We start from the raw sequence: 25,346 nt of genomic DNA on the forward strand, positions 1-25,346 counted from the left end.
TGGTTTAGGTGCCAAATCAATTATACGGAAATGGTTTTGTGGAGAGAGCCTTCTTCTAAAAAACAAATTTCAATTTCAAGGAAAATGATAGAGCAAAATTAACCTAAGTGCAGATTCTGTTTTTAACCTCAAAACTTAAAAAAAAAAAAAAAAATCTCCAATCTAAATGGGGATATTTTTGCCATTACATATACTTAACTTCAATAAACTAAAAATTGAACTCCAGCAAGCATAACTAAACCACATTTTATTGCAAATGAAAAATATACAGAAACATTAATTTAAAATTCATAAACTTTCTAAAATGAACAGTAAGTACGTATAAACATTTGAAAAATAGAAAATTTCACGACTATAGAGCTTATTCCAAATATTTGGGAACATTTCATATATATTCATACAAATTACTTTTCCACAAAGTTTTGTTAGAATGTGAAGATTGCATTTAGTTCAGTTTTATGGGCTTTAAGAAAAAATATTTTTGTTGGACTCATTTTGGTGTTGAGATAGTTATAATGATGGAATTCATTTTCACTTGGATTATTTAAAACAAGCTAATGTGACACAACTTAAGAAAAGATGAAGAATGTATGAAAATTGGCAACTAATTGTCCTTAACTATCTAGTAATAAGACAGTAAGAATCAAAATGTCGATTCAAAGAGAACTAAATTCTATTAAATGACTCATACATCAGGCCCGATGTGGGGTGCTTTCCATGTATTTCATTTAGTGCCCTTAAAACAAAGGTGTTAACTTCATGCTGCTAAATCTAAAGAGTTTTATGAATACTCTCTGCAATCTGAACTAAAAATAAAGTTTTTTTTTTAAGGTTTTATTTATTCATTTGAGACACAGAGATACAGAGAGAGAGATACAGAGAGAGAGAGATACAGAGAGAGAGAGCATGAGCAGGGAGAGAGGCAGAGGGAGAGGGAGAAGCAGGCTCCCCGCTGAGCCAGGAGCCCGATGTGGGGCTCGATCCCAGGACCCTGGGATCACACCCCGAGCCGAAGGCAGACACTTAACCATCTGAGCCACCCAGGTGCACCTAAAAATAAAGTTCTTAACCATTGACCTACAATAAAATTATGTCAAAAAATAAGATGAAACTCTTATATTTACAGAATTTGGGAAAACTTTCAATCTGGCTGTGTGAAGACAGCTTTGTAATCCCTCATGACCCATGTGCAGACATCCACATAATAAATCTTAAGATACGTAGGTGAGATAAAGATATATGTTAAAATATATACCTATATGAAACTACCAGTTAAGACTAACATAGTTAGTCTGAATACAGGGATCCAGCATTTTATTCCTTCTTAGACAGTATCTTCCTATTTGGGAAAAATTATTATTAGTTTTAGGTTTACAATAACATTTTGGTTTTTCAATGCATATACCCACCAGGGATTTTTAGAGTTTTAAAAAGATTTCATTGTTTCTCCAACATGTTTCAACTTGTTAAATCTTTCTCAGCCTTTCTCCTAGGCATATATGTCAACACCAGTTCATTTTCCAATCCAGGACGCCCATGAGTTCTTGTGTTCCTTGAACCTTTAGCCTGGGCGCAATATACCAAGGGCAAAGCTTTGTAACAGGTGACATTTAGGAAATACCTGACACTGACTCTCACTAGAGTGGAGAACCACCACCGCCTCAGGCTGGATGCCCTTAATTTCCTCACTAAGAACGTGTCCTGGAGAAATCAGTAGAGTTTTTCGATAGGAAAGAAAACCTTTAAAAGAATTTCAACCATTTTTAACGCTACCTTTTCAGAAAATACTTCTCCTACAAACTTGTGTTCATAGCTTATACATCTGATATACAATTAAAGTGAAACAGCAATCAACAGAGTAAACACGTACTTGACCTGAGGTATCAACCCATGTATCTTCCATGGATTATCAATTTTCAAAAATAGGAACGCACTGAGGTGCACTCAACACTGACCTGTGCTGAAGAGACATTGACAGCCCTTTCCAACGTCATGGTCACCTCAGGACTTCCCTGGGAACATCAGTCAGAGCTCCACAGAACTGGGAAATGCTAAAGTCAGTTGAATAGAATTCTTGGTAAGAGAATTTACTATTACTACCCAGGACAGACTTGAGCTTGATTACAAACAAACAAAACTAATAACATGTGATGTTGGAACAGAAAAAAATCGAATCAACTGGAAGGTTGTTTTGTTTTGTTTTGTTTTGTTTTGTCTTAATGTCATAACTTTTTGGTTAGGACTTTTGACAGAAATAAGTTTAGTCTGGAAATAGGTAATTTCTTTCTCATGAAATCAGTGAGTGATATCTGTCCATAAACATGAAAGCCCACCAAAAATGTTATTCCTGCTGTGCGCTTGGAGACAGGAAAATTGTATAGAGGTCATAATATGCAAAAGGTATTTTCCTGTAGTAGTCCCCGAGGTTTCAATATTTTGTTTTCTGGGAAGTTCACTCCCCTTCCTATTCCCCCAAAACACTTCTCAGTAAAATGTATGGAAAATATGGTCAGGATGAAATTCAACAGAAAAAGAAAAACCTACTACTTATTGTGGTAGGATATGTATATATATATATATTTTTAAAGATTTTATTTATTTATTTGAGAGAGAGAATGAGAGACAGAGAGCATGAGAGGGAGGAGGGTCAGAGGGAGAAGCAGACTCCCTGCTGAGCAGGGAGCCCGATGCAGGACTCGATCCCGGGACTCCAGGAACATGACCTGAGCCGAAGGCAGTCGCCCAACCAACTGAGCCACCCAGGCGCCCTGGATATGTATATTTTTAAAAAAGGTTAGTGACTAACTATAATTTCCTTAATAATGGTGAAAGTGCCAAATTTCAAGAGAACAATTACGGTAACTCATTCAGGATTTTGCAAAGATTTTTCTAATTATTTCCAAACAGTCTGTGGAAAACTTACCCTTTGGGGATTAGATATTTGAGAAAAATTGAGGTGTACCATATAATCCTAAAGTAATGTACCAGTTACTTTTACAAAAGTCTGTCAACAGGAAAAATGACCTTTGGGATAACAGAGAAAGGGACAAAGTGAGTATAAGGAACTCTAAAGCTGAAATCACTTGGACTTCTCCAGAAACTCAAGCTTGTCTTACATTTTTCAGGTTTGAGTTAAAAGAAGCCTTGAATGTAATCATTTGTATTTGTGTGTGTGTGTGTGTGTGTGTGAAAAGAAAAAACACTGTATTTCATTTAAGTATTTCTCTCCTTTCTCCATTCTCCCCTTTTGAATTGTTAATACATTTTTCTGATGTGGCAATAAATTACAATCCATAAGCCCTTCATGGGCTGTGTGTCTTATGCATTCTAGCCCACCAAGGAGCAAATTTCCAAGGCAGGCCTATTTTTTCTTTAACACTCCACTCTTTAGCTATCTAGTTTAGAAAGAAGGAAGTTATAGAGGGTGGGGGGGAAGCACCAGTAATCTCGCTTCTCAGGTTTAATAATTTGAAACTATGACTCATCAGGGAATGATGATTGATACTCTGCTTATCAGCACATAGTTAAGTTTATCTATGAATTACTAAGAACAGCAGCCAAAGAAATGAAGAGCCACTTGGCAGAGACAAATACATTGTGACCAGAAGATATTACTTGGAGACTCCTATAACTCTTTGACTTCTTTTGTGCTTAGAGAATATTTCAAGTTTGTAGAAATGACAAACAGTAGAAGTCTTCTGGAGGAGGATCCAAACCTTGATTTTCAAATTTGATGGCCCAAAGGAAGGCCTTTTTTTTCCCCCCTAACAGTTCTTCAAAAAAAAAATCAGACCTTTCTTACCCTTTCCAAGTGTCTTATGTGGTTTAAGTTTAGGGTTTCTAGAGACTTTGATCATCAGTCCTGCTAAACAAGGTAATGTCATCACTGAGTCCTGGGGTTGAACATTCTGTATTCTCTAGTAAGACATATTTGTTTTCACCACCATTCAGAGAGAGGACTTCTTTCTGAGTAGTGGATGTCAGGTCACTCCAGGTAATGTCAGTATGCTTAAATGCGTGTAGAAGGAAGATGCCATTGATAATGGTGAAGAACCCACTCAGGGTCCCGATGATATCTCCAGCTTTCATGCCATACCATTCTTGGAATAAGATGGCGGAGCAAGTTACTACCATGGACGTGAAGAGCACATAATAAATGGGAGTCACAAGAGATGTATTAAAGGTGTCCAGTGCCTTGTTGAGATAGTTAATCTGTGTCGTCACTGAGAGCACGAGTACAGCCAGCAAAACGAAGACCAGGGGATGCTTGTAAACTGGTTTCCATTCCAATAGTTCCTTAATGGCAATTCCCAGGCCCTTGACAGAAGAAACTGAAAATGCTCCAATTAATGAACAGATTGAAATGTAGACCAATATATTGGTCTGTCCCTTCTTGGGAGCCACGATCAAAATCAGCACCAACGAGATCACAATTATGATCACAGCAAAGGAGATAAATCCTGTTTGGAAGAGAAAAGAATTCAACTTCAGAAAATGCTAATAGGACCATATCTCCTGTGAAATCTTGTTAGCCATGAGTTTAGGAGTGTAGGTGTTTCAGAAAGGGAAGTGAGATTAAATTAAAACAACAAAAACAAGACGGCATTTTGCTGCGTGGCTCTCGACATTTTACAATGGACCTTCACAAACATATCCTTTGAATCTCACAAATAACACTATGAGGTATGGCAGGTATCATCTGACTGACTTTTTATTTTCGGAGGGGGAAAGTGGCCAAAGTTGGGGTTGGAGTATATGCCTTTTGCCCCTCCTATCCCCATCTCTTTTCAGTGTGTAGAGAGCAAGCATGGCCGGAACAGAACATTGTGTCACCTTTACAGAAGACTTGTAATCCAGTCAAACCTTAACTGTATCACGCAACCCATAATGAGGCTTGAAGGGAGCAGTCTACGGTATTATTACAAATTCATTTGATGAGGAGAGAGAGTGGAACAGAATCTGAGTGTTTCTTCTGGTTGAATCACAGACCTGGGTCTCTCAATTTCATTTCCATTTCATGCAAAGAGGTGACTTCCTCTTCTTGTGGGGCATGGATAACCATCATAGTTGACCCCAATATACTTAATATGCAGCCTATTTTCCCATGAATGTTCAAGTGCTCATTTAGAAAGTAGGAAGACAATACTGCACTGTTGGGAGAAGAAAAAAAAAAAATCACTCTCATTCAGTTAACGATGGATTCCATAGCAGTTCAGAAGTCACACTGTGATACCTGCCCCTCTATCCCAGTTGCCAATCAACTTATCTGAATATGCTACAGGACGCTGAAAAGCCTGATTCGTTTTAAGACTCAGAAATGGTCAATCAAATCTGCTTGCTTTTATATCAAGACTTTTAACAGACATTCTGTACCTTTGTCATCTTCCCAAGAGAGGTAGGTCCCACTCAATTAATTTTCAGTTTCCCCACCTTTTCCCGCAGAGCCAAACAAAATGGAAGACCTTTTACATCTTACTGGCATGATTCATTGAGAATGTGTGCGCTCGTGAAAGCTTCAAAGAAAGCTACATGTCTAAAGAAGAATCACTCTGTTCAGGGCTGATATTTAGCTAGTACACACAAGTACAACCATATGGGTTATCAAAATATTGAAGTATTTCCTTACCAGCCACTTCCGCCCTGATACTTTCACTTACTCAAGAGTCCCCACCATTTGGTTGCCATGGCCTCAGGAAGTTCTACTGGCACCACCATGGACACCAGACTCTGCCATTCTGCTGCTCCACCAAATAGGTCTGCTGTAGCTCCTGCACACCAGCCTCCTTCCCCTGATGCCCTGGCACTCCCACAAGGGTATGACCTATACTAAGGTGCACCTGAGACTGTGGTCCATTACCTGGCACCTTCTTAGAGTCATCCTCGTGCGGCCCCTTGGGAAGACTGCAGCCTCAGCCAAAACACTGCTACTACTAAGAGTTATGGTTCCATGCATAGACAGTGTTCTAGAGCTCTGTGTGTACTGACTCATTTACTTCTCACAACAGTCCTACAAAGCAGGTGAAAAGAAGTGGGTTGACCTAGTCATAGGCTTTCTACTAGAGGTGGATAACGAATGGAGATAAAAGGAATAGAAAAATACAATAAATAATATAGTTGCTTAGCTATAAGAGTTCATGCGCCCACTGAACACATTCATTTGGGATCATAATAATGACAACTCAGAAAAATGAGACCTGTGTTTTATGAACACAAAAATTATTCCTGTTTCCAGTACTAAAAGAAACTAAAAGGTCTCCAAATATAACTATCTGGCAAACAATGGAAGACTTTCAGTGAGAGTTGAAATTTAACCCAAACACTTTTAAAAGTCCTCTGATCACTATGGTCATTAACCACTATGACAACAGAAAGGACTGAATGGGCTGTGGCAATGTGTTTAGGTGAGAGAAAGAGAGAAAAAAATCTGCGAAACTTCTTTGAATAAACACAAACATAACACACGATTACTTTATGTTAGCAGGAAACCAGGCCTACTCTCGTAGGTTTTCTAAATAACAACACAATTTATTCCCTACTTCTACTGCTCTTTCTTATGTCTTCTCAAGTGAGTTATGATATTTTGTTTTAAGATATGCTTAGCAATGTATTTCTTGTGGTTTATATTCATCATGGTACTGGCATCTCTACAGAAGACAAGCTCAGGGACACCTGGGTGGCTCAGTTGGTTAAGTGTCTGCCTTTGGCTCAGGTCATGATCCCAGGGTCCCGGGATCGAGTCCCGCATCGGGCTCCCTGCTCGGCGGGGAGCCTGCTTCTCCCTCTGCCTGCCGCCCCCCCCCGCCCCCCGCTTGTGTGCGCTCTCTCGCTCTTGCTCCCACTCTGATAAATAAATAAATAAAATCTTAAAAAAAAAAAAGCCAAGTTCATTTCTCACGTACCTTATGAGAACACTCAGAGCACCCAGTGGGGTGACCAAGGTGGCAGGTGCAAAAGCATAAGCTGCAAAATTGGCCGCTTCTCCGGCTCCCACTGGAAAACAAGCCGCAGTGGTCGTATGAGAGATGGACTGACTTGTCAGAAGAGAAAAAGCAGTAACACATGCAAAGTGGTGGACTTCTATCCAAAAGATACTGACAGATCCAGCTAAAAGGAGCAATTTAACATTTTCTTACGGAGGGTGGGGGAGGATTGGTATTAAGGGATGCAGATAAACTGTAATTACCTGGTGATTTGAACTCAATTAATGCAAAAAGTGATGACAGATGAATACACATTTTAAGTGACTTCCAATAGAGATTTTAGGTATGTCACTTCAATAAAATTTAATTGGAGGTGGTTTTGGCCTAAGCAAAGAATTATTCTATGTGCTCAAGAATACCTACTGTTGGGGCGCCTGGGTGGCTCAGATGGTTAAGCATCTGCCTTCGGCTCAGATCATGATCCCAGGGTCCTGGGATCAAGCCCCATATCGGGCTCCTGGCTCAGCGGGGAGCCTGCTTCTCCCTCTCCCTCTACCTCTCTCTCTGCTCATGTTGTCTCTCTATCTCTGTGTCTCAGATAAATAAATAAAAAATTAAAAAAAAAAAAAGAATACCTACTGTTATGCACATTAACAACAACAACAAAAACCATGTGGCAAATCAGAATGCTTTGCAGAGATCTACTGGCCTGGCAGGGGATAGCCAGGAATGCCTACCACGGCCCAGGGAGCCAGGCGTCTCTGAATCGTAGATGATCCAAAAGCACCTTAACAGTATCTTAGAAGCTCAAGGAGATCCCAAGGGATGTTTTAAAATCATAAGGATGTGCTCCTGCAATCTTTCACTTAACTGAGGAACTCCACTTCTGTGAGATGACTTTTAGAGTGAGGGAAACTCCCTCTAAGGACAGGACTCTTGTCTGGGGGTCAAATTACTCTTACGGGTTACAACTGAACATTTGCCCACAGAGTGTAGTATTTCATGAGGGCAACCTACGCCATTGTAGAGAAAGCTTCTGGAACAGATAAAAGACACCAGAATACTTTTTCTTTTTCCCTCTGGTTGCTATGCTCCCAGCCTTCCCTTCTCCCCCAGTCAAATATGCAGGAGTACTCAGGTTTAGGGAAATAGCATAACACAGATAGAAGCTTCCAGAACAGAACAACTGGGGGACTGCTCTTCTAAGAAGAGCCATGGCAGTTTTCTTCAAATACGAAACTTTCTTGAATACTTGATAGTATTTATATTTTTATCTCTACAGACAGCTTCCCAGGAAAATATTAATTTCATGATTGAAGTGCTGTATGTTTGTCACTAGATAAAATCTCTAATGTTGTAGACTTCTGCTTTTCTCTCTCCTTGTGTTTCCCCACCCTCTACTCGCACAATAGGATGAAGATATAAGGAGAATGTTATGTGGCTACATTTACAGTTTTATTTCCATCATGCACAAAGTTCATACCACTATTGAAGAGAGAAAAGAGGAGAAAAAAATAATCCAAAATATCTATCTGGGGTCTTCTCAATTCAGTCCCTCTCAACTTTTATTCCAATGAAGTAAGAAAACAGAAAACACCTTAACAACTGAAAGGGCTATACAAGTTGAAATTTAATTTTTATTTATCATCTTTTGAGATTCTTATATTAAAGCCAAGTTACCCAATTCTTTTGCATAAGAGGACCACACAAGTCCTGAAGTGTGTCACTGAAGTGTATGGGAAGATAGATGGAAGTCTGAAGGCTTCTTGCTGCAGAGGGAGATGGTGGTGAGAAACGAGAAGCTCCCACCTTCGGAAGTTTTAGGTTTGGGATTTAAGAATATTCAGAGGAGTTAGGGGAGGAGATAGAAAGCTGCAGAAGTGCCCTTGAGAGATCTTCTCTGCACACCGTATGAGCATCTATAAAGTGTTTTCCCATCCAACAGTCTCAGGTAGTCCTCAGGGCAAGTCTGGGAGAGGGGGCGTGCCGACAAGCTGCATCTTCTCTCCATTTGTTCAGTGCTATGCAGCCAGAGGGGACTTTAAGCTACCCATGTTTTCATCCTGACCAGGAAAATGTAACCATTCCTTAGAAAACATGCAGCTAGAACAGTCACAGATTCGAATTAGGAGCAGGGAAATGTGGGAAGAAGGCATTTTCCTCACTTGTTCTGAGGAATAAAATATAACCGAAGGAGAGGTTTGTGATAAAAGATAACATTTCAAATATTAACTTTTTCCCCTTGCATTCCAAGACAGTATTGAGAACACGGAGGTACAGGGAGAGACGGGGAAAATTTCTGCTCCTGCCACAACAACAACAAAAACCATGTGGCAAATCAGAATGCGCGAAAATTTCTAGACTTGAATGCCATCCTTACCAGAAAGATAAAGTAATCGATGTTGAACAATTCCGTGCAATTTACCATTTTACAAGCAAACATTATTCTTAGCAATAAGGACTTACTTGAGAGTAATCCTGCCCACCAGAGCCATTCCTTGAGGTAAGAATGTCCACCTTGTCCTGGGAACATAAGAAAAATTAAAATTAGGTTCTTAACTGGAGGAAGAAGGTTTGAAGAACTGACTACTAGGAGAGAAATGTGGTTGGTGGTTGGAAAAGGCAAGACTTAAGTGTCGAGCCCACTTTCAGGCCAACAGGCTTGAGCAATGGAATGTAGGAAAGGCCCACCAGGCGGCCCACCTCAAGATGGCCACCGGCCCTAACTGACCACTGGGCTACTTACAACGACGCAGTTAACCAAAAAAGGGAGAATTCCATACATCCCCATACCTCCTTATCTTCCCCCTTAGAAACAGCCCCCACCCACCACCTCATCGCACACAGTCTCTCCTCTGCTTTCCTACCCGCTGCTCCCTTGTGGTGGTTCAGTCAACTTCCATCTCCTTTGTTCTGCCTCAGGTGAATTCTTTCACTACCCACACCAGTGGCTTCCACTCTATTGTCGCCCCACATTTGGGGGCCCCCGTCCTATTGAGAGACACACAATTGAGACCTCACATTAAGGCCAAATCCAAGGCCATCCACTTATTTATTTGGTCATTTCTGAAGATCTTCACTTGATGTCTATAGAGAGTTTTTTCATTTGCAAGAAAATTTTGTGTAATCATTAGGTTTACTGTATTTATGCCTGCCAGAGGTGTGGACACAGAATATTATAAGCCGTAGATTCTTTGTTTCAGCTACAGTTAAAATTAAAGACAGAAAACCATAAATTGTAAATTATATCGGTGCCTAATGAGGACCTTAAAGAGAAGAAGATGGTTGACAGAAGAGCTTTTGAGATTTTGGATAATCAATCAGAGAATAACAAGCATTAGCCAGCTGGACTCTCCTTATTCTCTACGTTGGCATCAGGAAATTGAGTTTCTAGTCTATTGAAAAGGGTAAAAAGCTTTCCTAAGGTATTCCATGGGTTATCTTTTCTTTACTGTAATCTGTGACCTAAAGTCATTGTTATGTTTGCTATAGAAAATGGAATTTTCTCACCAATTTTAATATACTTAATCCTATGTATTTGACCTCTCTGATTTTGTTATAATTAAACAGGGTGTATCAGCTGTGAAGATCATCTTGCAAAGTAGTTTATTTAGGATTTTCTTCTTACAAACTGTGCACATGATTAAATTGGAATATTGCAATATATTTTCATAATCTGTCTTTTAAAAACTTAATATATCATAAATACTTTCTCATGTCCTTAATTAATGGTTGAATATTGTTTCAAAATCTGGCATATCATTATTTACTTAACCTGTGTGCAGCTACGCACCGCCCCCCCCACAGGGTTTCTACTTTTGTTCTCATTATATAAAGCCCTTCAATAAATATCCTCCTATGTAACTATAGGTGGCATCCTCATTCACTTCTTTAGATAAATTTCCAGACGTGGAATTATTAGGTTTTAAGTCATTGACATTTTTAAGCTTTACCAAATTGCTCTTAGGAAATTCTGTACCTGTTTATACTGCCTCCAGCAATGTTTGGAAGGGCTATTTATTTTCCAAAGTCCCTTACCAACATAGGGCCTTTTAAAGAAAAAACAGGGGTGCCTGGGTGGATCAGTCATTAAGCGTCTGCCTTCAGCTCAGGTCAGGATCCAAGGGTCCTGGGATCGAGCCCCACATCGGGCTCCCTGCTCCGCAGGAAGCCTGCTTCTCCCTCTCCCACTCCCCCTGCTTGTGTTCCCTCTCTTGCTGTCTCTTTCTGTCAAATAAATAAATAAAATCTTTAAAAAAAAAAATAAAGAAGAAACAAAACTTTGTTAAGATGGTAGGCAACAGGGGCACCTGGGTGGCTCGGCTGGTTAAGCATCAAGCGTCTGATTCTTGATTTCTGAAGGGGTCATGATCTCAGGGTCATGATCAGCTCTGTGCTGGGCGTGACACCTGTTTTAGATTCTCTCTCTCTCTCTCTAACCCTTTGTCCCTGCCCTCCCCCACCCCACCAAAAAAAAAAAAAAAAAAGAAAGAAAAATGATAGACAACAACCCAGGAGCTCCTTGTTATATGATGGTATCTCTTTTGGTACTAGTGAAATAACATTTACTAATATATGTTTATTGGACACTTGCATTTCTTATTTTGTGAGTTTCTTGTTGATGTATTTGCCTATTTTATCTTAGGGTACTAATCTTTTTCTTATCAACTATGGTCATTCTTTATATATTGTGGATCTTTTTTTTTTTAAAGATTGTATTTATTTATTTGAGAGAGCGAGAATGAGAGAGAGTACATGAGAGGGGGGAGGGTCAGAGGGAGAAGCAGGCTCCTCGCTGAGCAGGGAGCCCGATGCGGGACTCGATCCTGGGACTTCAGGATCATGACCTGAGCCGAAGGCAGTTGCTTAACCAACTGAGCCACCCAGGCGCCCTATATTGTGGATCTTAATATCCTTTGTCTGTCATTTATTTTGGAAACACTCCCCCCATCCCTGGCCCCGTATGTCATTTGCTTTTTCGTTTTAGTTAAGGTGTTTCCATGTAGGATTTTTTTTTTAAATCAATCCAGATAGTCTCTTCCTTTATACAGAATAGATTCTTCCTTTATCTGCATGCTTAGAAAGACCTTCTTTTAGGTTTCTTGAGAAAAATCATTTCATTTTAAATTCCTGAATGGTATGAAGTAGAACTCTTACATTTTTTCCTCTAATTTTTGCCAATTGTCTTAACACTTCTGATCGAATAATCCAGCCTTTCTCCAGTGGCTTGAAATGCCACTTTATTTTATTTTATTATTTTTTTAAAGATTTTATTTGACAGGGAAAGAGAGAGAGAGAGAGCACAAGCAGGGGGAGAGGCAGAGGGAGAGGGAGAAGCAGGCTCCCCACCAAGCAGGGAGCCCGATGTGGGGCTCACCCAGGACCCTGGGATTATGACCTGAACCGGAGGCACACGCTTAACCCACTGAGCCATCCAGGTGCCCCGAAATTCCACTTTTAAAAATTGCATATTAAATTGTTATATGTACTTGGGTCCCTTTATAAGTTTTCAATTATCTTTCATTATTTTATTTATCTTTTTTAGGGCCGGTACCAAACTGTTTTAATTACTATAGCATTATAGTACATTTTATTTCTGATAGTGCAAATGTCCTCCAATAGTACTTTTTTTTGAAGGTTCGATTTATTTATTTGACAGAGAGAGAAAGAGCGCACAAGCAGGGGGAGAGACAGAGGGAGAGGGAGAAACAGGCTCCCCGATGAGCAGGGAGCCCCAATGAGGGGCTCCATCCCAGGACTCCGACATCATGACCTGAGCTGAAGGCAGAGGCTTAACGACTGAGCCACCCCAGCGCCCCCATGTCCATACTTTTTAAGCCACATTTTAAGAAATCATCTCTTAACTAATCTTGGATGTTGTCTGCCTCGATGAACAGGACTTTTGTTTGCACTGATGCTTAGATGTTCCAATATCTAATATGGCCACAGTAGTCTTGATAACCAAGGTCATTTTTTTCCATCTTTAGAACCTACACTGAAACAACCATATCCAACGGATGTCAAGCCACTGTGTATGTAAATGAAAATTCTGTTTTGTTTCACGCCTGAATGCTATACATCTATTTTGGATTGTATATTGTGTTTGTGTATTTATGCTTTGATTCATAGTAACTTCTCATATTATAGAATTGATTTGCATTGAACACAAACTGTAAATAAAAAGAAATGTCTGAAAGAGCAAAAAAAAAAAATACAGGAGGGTAGACCACATGTTATGTATTCTGATGACCAAAGAAAAAAAAAAGGAAAAGGGACGTAAGGAAACTTTGGGAGGTAATATATATGTTTATTATCTTGATTATGGTGATGGTATCACAGGTATATTCATATGTCCAAGCTCATCAAATTGTATACATTAAATACGTGAAGTGTTTGTATATTCACTATACATCAATAAAATGGCAAAAAAAAATGAATAGAAATTCATGGTTAATGAAGGGTAGTTAAGCTGAGTTACTCAGCATGTGAAGCATCACTATAAATAGCAACCTAATTCTACTGCTATCTGTTTATTGATTTAACAAATATTTATTGGGTCCCAAACACTACCCTGGGGAAGGTTCCTGCTCTCGTGCATCTGCTATCAATAAAGAAGTAAATAAGCAATGAACGTACAATGACAGATTGTTTTAGGTACAATGAAAGAAATGCTTAGTGCCATGATAGAGAGTAACGGGGGGGGGGGCGGTGAGGGACACCTCCCCAGAAAGGAAGACCGTCAGCAGTGATGATACTTAAGCTGAAGCCTGAAGGATGAGTCAGCCAAAGGAAGGGCAGGGAGAAGAGCGTTCTAGGCGAAGGGAAAAGGCCTTGAGGTGGCAAAGAACTTGGTCTATTCCAGGAAGCAGAGAAAAGTAGGTGACAGGGAGGGAGGGTGGCAGAAGATCCAGATGGAGAGGTTGCGAGGGCCATTTTATGCAGGAGGTCAGAGATTGCGGAAAAGTGGTTTTTTGTTTTGTTTTTTTTAAAGATTTTATTTATTTATTTGACAGAGAGAGACACAGTGAGAGAGGGAACACAAGCAGGGGGAGCGGGAGAGAGAGAAGCAGGCCTCCCGTGTAGCATGGAGCCTGATGCGGGGCTCGATTCCAGGACCCCGGGACCATGACCTGAGCCGAAGGCAGACGCCTAACGACTGAGCCACCGTGCAAAGAAAGCCACTGACGTGTTTTAAGCAGGGAAGCAGCGTCTGACCTTGAATACTGAAATTGCACACAAAAGCTCTGAAAGAAGGACTCAAACCACACTCTCAACCTCTGGGAACAAGAACTTTAGTTTCACCCTAAAGGCGACACAGCTGGCTCAATCCTGGAAACTGCAGGGGAGCTTTGCTAAGAAGAGATAGGGGCTAAGGTAGAGACAGTAAAGGTAGAGACAGTAAAACATTACTACTGTCTTACAACAGGGGGCGCCGGGGTGGCTCAGGCTTTAAGCGTCTGCCTTCAGCTCCGGTCATGATCCCAGGATGGTGGGATCGAGTCCCGCATGGAGCCCCGCATGGAGCCCTCCGCTCTGCGGCAAGCCTGCTTCTCCCTCTCCCACTCCCTCTGCTTGTGTTCCCTCTCTCGCTGTGTCTCTCTCTGTCAAATAAATAAATAAAATCTTAAAAAAAAAAAGTCTTACAACAGGATTATTTCTACAGTTGCTGCAGAAATCTGAATTGGCTAGCTGCATCCGTTTCTTACCAGCTCTGGTAACGCCCTTCTTGGCCAGTTGCAAGAGGCCCTTCTTTTTCAATATGAAGCTGGAGCCAATAAAAATACTGGAACTGACTGCCAGCAACAGGCCCACATACAGACTGTATTTGTTTTCGACTTTTGCAGAAACGCTCCAGTTGCTTACGCTGGAATTCAGGTCCCTGTAGAGGACAGGAAAAGCCAGGGGCTGTGACACGTTTGTGATCTCACACCAGGCCTGGGAGGAGTTCGGGCAGAGCAGAGACAGTAGGTAGCCTGGAAAAAAAGGACAGAAGGAAATGTCAACAAACACAAAAGGGAGATACCTTAATATTTACTCCTTTTCTCCGAGGAAGAGAAACCCGAGTGGACAGTCCTGAGACCAGTATTTTAGTGCATGGAGGAACGTTCCCAGCCGGCGGTCCACACGCCTGTGGACACGTTCAGTTTGGCTCCCATAGGTTCTCAAAAACGTTTTAAAAAGCGTTTCATTGTCATCATTTACAAATGAGAGATGTCACCTGAAAGTCTGACTTCCTCTTATAAATTGGAGAATCCGGCAATACTTGCTCAGCTCTTGGTTCCAGCAAAACAGCAACTTCGAGAGTAGTAAGAGTAGCGGGCAGGTGTTCGCACTGGTGCGCGCTCAGCCATTCCTCACGGCCCCCAGACCCACCTCCCTCCTCCACCTGGTCAGTGTGGCTCCTGGAAAGCAGTGTTCCTGATGCCTGAGTGTAGGGACAGGCCCGGCAATCCATCGGTCGGCCTCTTATAGGAAATTTAGCTAACCCATTGGTGGGGTGATGGTGCATTTCCGAAAATGTGTTTAAAAGGGGGTTTAGTTTTCTGTACCACTTTCCCTGAAAAGAATCATTTTTCAGGTCTACTCATCTACCTTCTCCTAAATAAAATCTAGTAAAAAAAAAAAAAAGGAATTAAACATCAGTATGCTTTTCTTAGAATAGGACTCAAACAAACACGTAAATCTTCTGAACCAGATCCATTATTTTAAGTGTCTTAGAATTTTAAATCTAAACACTAAAACACAAAATGAACCCACTGTAGACAATATAAGGACCTTTTAAATCTGGGGCGCCTGGGTGGCTCAGTCGTTAAGCGTCTGCCTTCGGCTCAGGTCATGATCCCAGGGTCCTGGGATCGAGCCCCGCATCAGGCTCCCTGCCCAGCGGGAAGCCTGCTTCTCCCTCTCCCACTCCCCCTGCTTGTGTTCCCTCTCTCGCTGTTTCTCTCTGTCAAATAAATAAATAAAATCTTTAAAAAAAAAAAAATCTGTTCTCCACTTGGAAAGGTAGCTGCCCAGCAAGGTGACATTGTGACAAGATTTTCTGACCCTCTTCTCAACTTTTGTTTTCCTTTTATTTTTTTAAAATTTTATTTTACTGAAATTCAGTTAATTAACATATAGTGTATTATTAGTTTCAGAGGTAGTGTTCAGTGATTCAGAAGTTGAATATAACACCCAGTGCTCATTACATCAAGTGCCCTCTTTAATGCCCATCACCCCGTTATCCCATCCCCCCCGCCCACCTCCCCTCCAATAACCCTTAGTTTGTTCCCTATGATTAAGAGTCTTATGGTTTGTCTTCCTCTCTGATTTTGTCTTATTTTATTTTTCCCTCCCTTCCCCTATGATCCTGTTTTGTTTCTTAAATGCCACACGAGTGAAATCATGTAATTGTCTTTCTCTGACTTGTTTTGCTTAGCATAATACCCTCTAGTTCTACCCATGTTGTTGCAAATGGTAAGATTTCATTTTTTTTGATGGCTGAGTGATATTCCATTGTGTGTGTGTGTATATATATACACACACACCATATCTTCTTTGTCCATTCATCTGTTGATGGACATCTGGGCTCTTTCCATAGTTTGGCTATTGTGGATATTGCTGCTATAAACATTGGGGTGCAGGTGGCCCCTTCCGATCACTATGTTTGTATCCTTTGGGTAAATACCTAGAAGTGCAATTACTGGGTTGTAGGGTAGCTCTATTTTCAACTTTTTGAGGAACCTCCATACTGTTTTCCAGAGTGGCTGCACCAGCTTGCATTCCCACCAGCAGTGTAGGAGGGTTCCCCTTTCTTTGCATCCTCGCCAACCATCTGTCATTTCCTGACTTGTTAATTTTAGCCATTCTGACTGGTGTGAGGTGGTATCGCTTTGTGGTTTTGATTTGTATTTCCCTGATGCCGAGTGATGTGGAACATTTTTTCATGTGTCTGTTGGCCATATGTATGTCTTCTTTGGAGAAATGTCTGTTCATGTCTTCTGCCCATTTCTTGATTGGATTACTTGTTTTTTGGGTGTTGGGTTTGATAAGTTATTTATAGACCTTGGATACTAGCCCTTTATCTGATTAGACATTTGCAAATATCTTCTCCCATTCAGTAGTTGTCTTTTGGTTTTATCAACTGTTTCTTTTACTGTGCAAAAGCTTTTTATCTTGATGAAGTCCCAATAGTTCATTTCCTTTTATTTTATTTTATTTTTAAAAAAGATTTATTTATTTATTTTACAGAGAGAGAGAACGGGTGGGGCAGAGGGAGAGGGAGAGAGAGAATATCAAGCAGACTCTGTGTTAAGCGTGGAGCCCAATGCAGGGCTCAATCTCATGACCCTGAGATAATGACCTGAGCTGAAACCAATTGTCGGATACTCAGCTGACTGTGCCACCCAGGCGCCCCATTATTTCATTTTAATTCAAGTATAGTTAATATACAGTGTTACATTAGTTTCATTTTTTTCTTTAAAAAAGCAATTTTCCCATTCTGAATTATTCTAAACAAAAAAGGCAAAGAAAAATGAATCAACTACAATTTTAGAATTCAATGAAAAAAATTAGTTTTACATCTCAAAAATCTTAAGAAGGCATATGAACAACAAAAGACAGTTTGAGCAAATGATGTCTTAGGGACAAAACTTTGGTAACTGGATCTTTGCCTCCCTGGCATAACATTATGCAGTTATCTGAATTCACCACTTACAAAGTTAAGAAACATGATAAAGTTCAGCTCCCTAAAAAGGTAAAATAATTGCATTCAAGCTTTTCATGATTATTATTTCACTTACTTCTGTAAGTTGAAAATGAATCAACTTTGTTTCAAAGATACAGAATAAATTCTAATTCAAAGCTTCTAAATATTCCAAGGAGAATTATATGACTTTAGGGATTTTCTGTAACATTGAGGAATTTTCAGGCAGGTTGTTTTAAGAGTTGCTTATTTTCAAACAAGCCAGCCCTTAGCAATCTTGTTCCAGTCACTGTTCATCTCATTTAAAACCCCAAGAATGGAAAGTGATTTTTATAGTAAGAATTTCCATTACATTAATTCCTGAGAAAACATCTGACTTGACTTCCCAGCGAATTCCAGGGCTGCTTTGGTGTTACTTACTATGTAATTAACATAACCATTCCAAAACTTCATCTCTGAAAACAGTGTAGGCAGGTCTCATTCCATTGAAACAATATTCTTTCTAAGCTGTTGACATAGCAAAATGTTTCCAATATTTTAGGGGGTGTGGGGGCAGAGGGTGATAAGGGAAAGCAAATAATCTTTGTTGCATTTTGTAAGTTCTTATTGTGAGCAGTAGCTATTAATGCTGCAAGTTTTATGGCAGGAAAAATAATAAAAATCTTGTCTAGCTTCTGACCTTAGAACTTAAATTGTTTTATGTTGGGTGCCTGTTGAGGAGAGAGCCTATAGCAGATGTGACTGAAGGAGGGAGTGGGGGAGTGAAGGGTGGGTTGGGGGGTGCGGAGTGGTGGGGCAGGAGACAGATGGGCAAAGTAGAACGTGTGGGCAGGGAGTCTGGAGTGTTTCAGAGGAATCAGAGATATCTCAGTTGGCTTCTTAAGATTCTAGTAAGCAAAGTAATTATCCAGGGAGTTTAAGCTTTATTCAACATAGAGAAAATCTATTACATTCATTATGTTTTGTTTTAATAGACACTATAATAGCCCTCTAAAGTGATGGTCCCAATTTATACTCCTGCCAGCAGGGTGCATGCATTACTTCTTTGATATTATTCTTATTAATTTTTCTAAATATTGAGTAATTAATATTTAGAAAATATGTGTCAGTTATAAAGAAAAATTCAATACACACCGATGTGTCAACCACCTAATTTAAGAAATAAACATTACCTCTCAGAAGAGACGACTATCCTGACTTCCTGTGTAAGATCCCTTTTTTTTAAAATGATTTCCCTTATTTGACTATATCTTCAAATAGTACATTGTTTCATTTTGCTTCTGCCTCTTATAAAATGTAAATCATACAGTATGTATTCTTTGGGGACTTGCTTGTTTTTGAGATTTATCCGTGTTGATGCATGTGGCTGTAGGATTTGTTTTTGCCCACTCTTCTGTAGAATTCCACCATATGATTACCTCACAATTTAATTTTTCTATTTTACAGTTGGTGGACACTTGAGTCATGTACAATGTTTTTACTTTCACAAACAGTACTGCTAAAGTTCTTAATTATGTTAAAATGTATGTAATTAATGATATTTGACAATTTTTGACCCCATAAAAATAGCAGTTTTGTATTGTTGAACTTAATAAATACGTATCTTCCATGTACAAGTGTGAAAGTTCACTTACACACAAACTAAAAATTTCAAAGTAAAGTTAGACTTCCTATAGGATTATGTACCTCTCCTCACTTTGAGCTCTGTTACTATCTCTAATCATGGGCAAGTTGAATATTTACTCTTGATTTCGGTTTCCTCATCTCTAAAATAGAGTTGTTTTTGTTTTTTTTTTTTAAATAGCGGAGTTTGACTCAATGATTCTGAAGATGCTTTCTGTAATTTTGTGATTTGATCATACACAATCTTTGTTCCCAGAGTAATTTACTTACAATCCCAGTGGCTCATAAATGTTGCTGATAGACCTGCTTTAAACTCATGGGCACTTGTAATTGAAAAACGTTTTAAAAGAAACTGATGCCAAGATATTAAGTGACTTGCCAAAGCCATATAATTGTCAGAATTACAGCCAAGTAGCAACCCAATTCTCAGGCCATTATTTTTATTTCAGAAAAGTAAAAACATAAAGTACAGATAAAGCCAGCTAAAAGTTATTATTAATGTTTATACAAAGATGAAATGCTTTGAATAATTTTTTCAAGTACAAGAGAGTAATACTTTAAATTATTCGGTTAATTACATATAGTAGGAAAGCTGGTTCCTAAGAAGTCAATGATTACGTAAAACTGCATTTTAAATCACTACAAGATATTTCCACTTTCAGGAAATCATTATCTCACCGTCTATTTTACGTATTAGTTTGGCTTATTATTCAGCAAATAGCTACTCCCTTACCCCTCCTGATGTGGGCAGAATATTCTTCCCCCGATGTCAGGCTGGAAGTGAGCTGGTGGTCAATGGGAGAGCAATGGAGGGGATATGAGGACAGGCTTCAAATGCACTGATGTACTTAAGTTTACTCTCTTGCACCTCTGTATTGGTCAGGAATAGAGATTCCGGAAGGAGCTGCTGCCTCTTCAGCCTGAGCCCCAGAATGAAAACACATGGAGCAGATCCAAGCTCATCCCACATGAAGGAGCCAAACCCAGGTGCCCATGTAGCCTGAGGCAGAGACACCCAGGTGAACCCAGGCTAGATCAGTCAACCGTCAGCTGACCTACAGACACACAGGCAAGAATATATGATTGTTGCTTTCAGCCATTGAGTTTTGGGCTGTGTATTACATAGCAATAGCTGATGGATATACCTGCCTATTCCTATTAGCATAGAAAAAAATATGAATGAATTTCTTTATGTCCCCTGAAATGTATTCTCCAAATATCAGCCAGCGTGAATTAGATCATGTCATTCCCCTACTTAATTTCCCTCCCCTCTCCCTATGACTTTTCACTTCAATTATAACAAAATCTAAACTCCTAATTCTGAACTCTTTAAAAGCTTTACATGCTCTGACGCTTGCTCACCTCTGACATCAAATTGCATCTCCCTCTCTCTCACTCATTCTCTGAAATAACACTAGCCGTCTTTTCACTCACTGATTCAATAACTATTGAGTCTCTACTGTCTGTCTGGCATTTTCTAGAAGCTGGGGATACCACAGTAAATAAAGTAGAATTCTTGCTCTCATGTTTATTTTAATGAGTGGCAACAAAATAGACAAGTGAACTAATAACTACATAATATGTTGAGTGCCATGGAAAGCAGAAAAAGTAGCATAAAGGAATTTTTTTTTTTTAATTAAGTGCACAAACCTCTCCGCTATGTGTAAACGTAAAAACCCTGAGGCGGGAATGTGCTTGAGGCTGACTGGCGTGGTAGAAGGGAGATGGCCTCAGATGAGGTCAAGATAGAGCAGAGGGGGCAAGATCAGGTGAAATGAGTCTTTAGATTAGTAGGTCCAATCTTGTCATTTCTCCCTCTAAAATTCCACAATGGCCTCCCTTCTCATTTAGGAAAAATCTAAAATCCCTACCACAGTCTACAAGAGCCTACAGAATCCTGCCTCCAGTTATCTCTCTAACCACATTCCCTACAATTGTTTTGTTTTTTGGGTTTTTGTTTTGTTTTGTTTTTGGTCCTGTTCCCTTCATAGGCTAAATTCCTTCTCACCTCAAAGCTTTGTTACTTGTTACTTAGCCTTGACAGTTGCAGGTAGAGCTAACTCCTCATTGAGTCTCACTTTAAAATGTCACTTCCTGAGGCACCTGGGTGGCTCAGTTGGTTAAGCATCCAACTGTTGATTTCTGCTCAGGTCATGATCTCAGAGATCGAGCCCCCCATTGGGTTCTGTGCTGAGCGTGGAGCCTGCTTGAGTTTCTCTCTCTCCCTCTCCCTCTGCCCCTCCCCCCTCTCATGCACACTCCCTCTCTCTCTCTAAAATAAATAAATAAATCTTTAAAATATCACTTCCTTAGAAAGGCCTTCTCTGCCCTCACACTCTAAAGGAACTTCTCAAGGGTGCCTAGGTGACTCAGTCTGTTAAGCATCTGCCTTCAGCTCATGATCCTGGGATGGAGTCCCACATGGGGTACCCTGCTCAGTGGTGAGCCTGCTTCTCCCTCTGCCACTCCCCCTGCTCATGCTCTCTTGCCCTCGCTCTCTCTCTCAAGTAAATGAATAAACAAAATCTTCAAAAAAGGAACTTCTCAGTGACTTTCCATCATATCAGCACATCATTGTTACTTAATGCTGCCGATGAAACAAACTTCTTCTCACAACTTCATTATGACTTTATGACAACATTGTACATCCATATATCTATTCAACAAAAAAGTTGTTAAAAACCTACCATGCAAGGCACTATGTTAGGTTTTCATTTATTCAACACTTTGCAAATTCTTATTGGGCAATTCCTGAGTACCAGGCCCTGTTCTAAGTACGGGAGAGACAGTGACCAGCAAGACAGGTGAACAGGGCTTTGTTCTCATGAAGCTGACAATTTTAGAGAATTATCAAACAGGAACAAAGGGAGCAGAATAGGAATGAGAAATAATTTAGAGAAAATTTGGCACAGAATAAGAATGAGGAATGATTGTGAGAAAGTATGGAAATCAAGTCATAGTAATATCTTTACATATAAATGCCATTAAGGCTGGGTAAGAAGACCATTATTTCAATTAACCAAAGTAAAATTGAGAAGACACTACTGATTTAAAAAAAATTAAGGGGTGCCTGAGTGGCTCAGTCAGTTAAGCATCTGCCTTCGGCTCAGGTCATGATCTCAGGGTCCTGGGACTGAGCCCCGCATTGTCCTTCCTGCTCAGCGGGGAGCCTGCTTCTCCCTCTGCCTGTGCTCCTCCCCCCACTCATGCTCTCTCTCTCTTTCAAATAAATAAATAAATAAAATCTTTAAAAAAAAAGAAAAAAGAAAATTTTGGATTAGAAGTCTTTTGAAGCATCCATGGTTTTAAGAGTAAAAACCAAAGTATGGGGTTAACTTTTTCTTTACGGAAGTCCAATTGGAATGCTCTATCCTTAGATATCATGATGGACTCCTTGTCATCTAGATCTCAGCTCACATAGAACTTTCTCTAAGGGACCTTCCCTGAGTATCCAATCTAAACATCCTCAACTCTCTCAGTACATTATTCATGACAGTTACCACTCTTGTAATGTCCTTTTTATTCATTTGTTGCATATTATCTGCCTTCTACACAGTAAGCTGCATGGGAGGCTTACTGGAGTCTAGGACTAGACTGTCTTGCAAATCCGCCCATAGCAGCACCCACGTCAGTGCCTGGCACATGGACTCTCGTTATTTGAATGAATGAATGAATGAACACATGAAAAACTGAGCCTTTACTCCATGTCAGGCTCTGAGCCATGTGCTTCATATGTAATCTGACAACTGTAAACTGTACAAATTATTTCTGATTTATAGATGAAGACTCAAGGAGGTTAAGTTATAGTTGAGAAGACTGACGCTAAAGCCTGATCTCTTCCCACTGTTGGTAAGGATTCTGATTTCTCTCAAGTCTCTCCCACACAATTAATTATAATTAATCACAGGTATTAAGCACTGAGCTTGAATACATCTTGTTGGAACTAAATGCACGAGTAAAGCAGGAAAACATCTAAGTTCAAACAAGCGAGTGTAATTCACAAACCCTCCTTATTTACAGATCCTTGGGTAAATAAGGGAGGATATACTATTAACAGTCTAACTTACTGGTTTAGGAATTATTTAGACAAAGGTCATGCAACCTATTTAGGAAATAATTCCAGATCCAGCTGCTTTAGTATAAACCATTTCCAAAACTTCAGCTTTTGAGTAGTTTGTGAATTGTTCAGGCATTTTCTCTTTCTTTGCGTCCCTTCTCTCTCTTGCTGGCATAGTTTTGACTAGTTCACTGACACCCCCTCCAACTCCCCCCCAGCCTCCCCCCCCCCCTTTTTTTAGTTTAAACTCTCTGCGTCAAAGAATAATCTGGAGGAGCCAAGAGGAGAGGAAACCCGGGAAGCTGTTCGCAACTTTGGAAAGGCGTTCTTGCCACGCCCCTCATTCCTCCCTCTTCACGTCCTTACCAGGTAAATTAGACATCAGCCTTCGCCTTCACAAGGCGAAAATTGTCCCGTCAGTTGAGACACACCCTTCCTGTCAGCCCGCGCGTTCCCAGGTATTCGCGTCCCGACTTCTATCCTGGCTCACGCGCGCCTTCTGCGCTGTGACTTTAGAAAGGCTGCCAGTGTTGTAAACACCTGGCAAAGGGCAAGTGGCCTGGCCCAGCGATTTTTCAGGATTCGCTTGGGGGCCGAAACCCCAGCCTAGCGGGCAGTAACAAACCTACCACTGACTGCGCCCAGTTCCCCGTGTCCTCTTCCGTTGGGCTCTCGCCTTACGTAGCCAAGAAGTGACTGCATAGCGAGTCAGACGCGAGGCTAGCAGGGTTGCACAAGTTTTCATCTCGAAGACAGAGGAGAGATGTGGCCGGCCCAGGCGGGCCCACCGCCCTCCCCCGCGGCCAAGGGCGCCTGACCTTCCACAGTGTCTGACCCTCGCTGAGCCAACGCAGGGCGCAACGCAGACTCCCGCCGGTCCCGGGGCACGCCCTCTGCCCACCCGGTGACTTAGACCGCGGACTCTGGAAGCTAGTCTGATTCAGAGGAAGCGTCTTTCTCAGACAAGACTTGGGAATCTTCCCCCCCAGCACCCTGATTTTCCCTGTGCCGACCCTCAGCACGCTGTAATTTACATGGGTCTGCCTCCTGGACCACAGTGGGAGCCACGTATGTCTATCTTGTTCGACTCAGGCTTTCCCAGAGCCTGGCACATTGTCCGCACAGTAAGTAGCTGTTGACTGGCCGAAAGACTGAATGAGTACACACACAAATGAATGCGTTACGAGTCGGTGTATTCATTTCTCTTCTCCACAAGTACCCGGGACCGCCCACCCGGTCTCATCACCACCCAGATGCCAGGTCCCACACTCACCTTCTTGGCAGGGCTCTCCAGGCGGTAGCCTCACCTGTCCCCCCATGGCCCCCAGTCGGGGCTTCTCGGAGCAGGCCCTCGCTCCTTCTCCACCCTGGCCTCTCCTGCTCCCCAAGGGGCCGCGATGGGGCGGAGCTGTAGGGTTCCGGACGAGTGAGCGCTGACTCCGCCCCTGGACAGCCTCCGCCGACGGGATGGATGGACCTCCGCGCGAGCCACGCCCCCGAGGTCTGAGGCTGGGAACTAGTGCTCTGGTTTGGGACCGCGGCTGCAGGTCCTGGTCCCTCGTGGGACTGGCGGGAGCGCTAGCTGCCTCTCGGGTCTGCGGCTGGAGCTGCGCGGTGGACACTTCTCAGTGTTCCTCGGAGCGTGGAGGCCGCCGAGCCAACTCTCCGGCAATTTAGTGGAGTAAAGGCTGTGTTGAGCACCCCTTCCGGCTTCTTCCGAGCTCCAAAAATGTCTTTCTGAGGGCCCTGCTGCAAATGTTGGCGGCTTTGTAAGGAAGTTGCTGGCCATTGGGATTCTGCTCTGATTACCATGCTAAAGTTGATTCTAACAGATTTTGCCCTTCTGGTGCTATCAGATTCTCCCCCGCGGTCTCTCGGCTTCAAACTCATGTCCCCCAAAAGCCTTTTTTCTCTAAGTCTTGCAGTTATTTGCAATAAATCCTAAAGCAGAAGCAATGCTCAAAATGAAACGACTTATTCCCACAAAATAGTAATAGCTAACATTTATGATATTCTTGCTTTGCCATGCGTATGTAGGCACTCATTATATCTCACAACC

At 41.2% G+C, this 25,346-nt stretch overlaps 1 protein-coding gene across 1 annotated transcript; it reads right to left on the bottom strand.

Moving 5' to 3' along the window:
- Nucleotides 1-2,722: 2,722 nt before the first annotated feature.
- On the bottom strand, nucleotides 2,723-24,667 carry NIPAL1 (NIPA like domain containing 1). Its single transcript, XM_021701653.1, has 6 exons — nucleotides 24,561-24,667; nucleotides 14,627-14,893; nucleotides 9,387-9,443; nucleotides 6,900-6,990; nucleotides 4,990-5,150; nucleotides 2,723-4,460 (listed from the first exon to the last, which is right to left on the bottom strand). The coding sequence occupies exons 1-6, from the start codon at nucleotides 24,604-24,606 to the stop codon at nucleotides 3,841-3,843; spliced, it is 1,242 nt and encodes a 413-aa protein (XP_021557328.1). The 5' UTR covers nucleotides 24,607-24,667; the 3' UTR covers nucleotides 2,723-3,840.
- Between the last annotated feature and the right edge of the window lie 679 nt (nucleotides 24,668-25,346).

The sequence above is a fragment of the Neomonachus schauinslandi genome, chromosome 2, assembly GCF_002201575.2.
Source record: "Neomonachus schauinslandi chromosome 2, ASM220157v2, whole genome shotgun sequence".
NCBI lineage: Eukaryota > Metazoa > Chordata > Mammalia > Carnivora > Phocidae > Neomonachus > Neomonachus schauinslandi.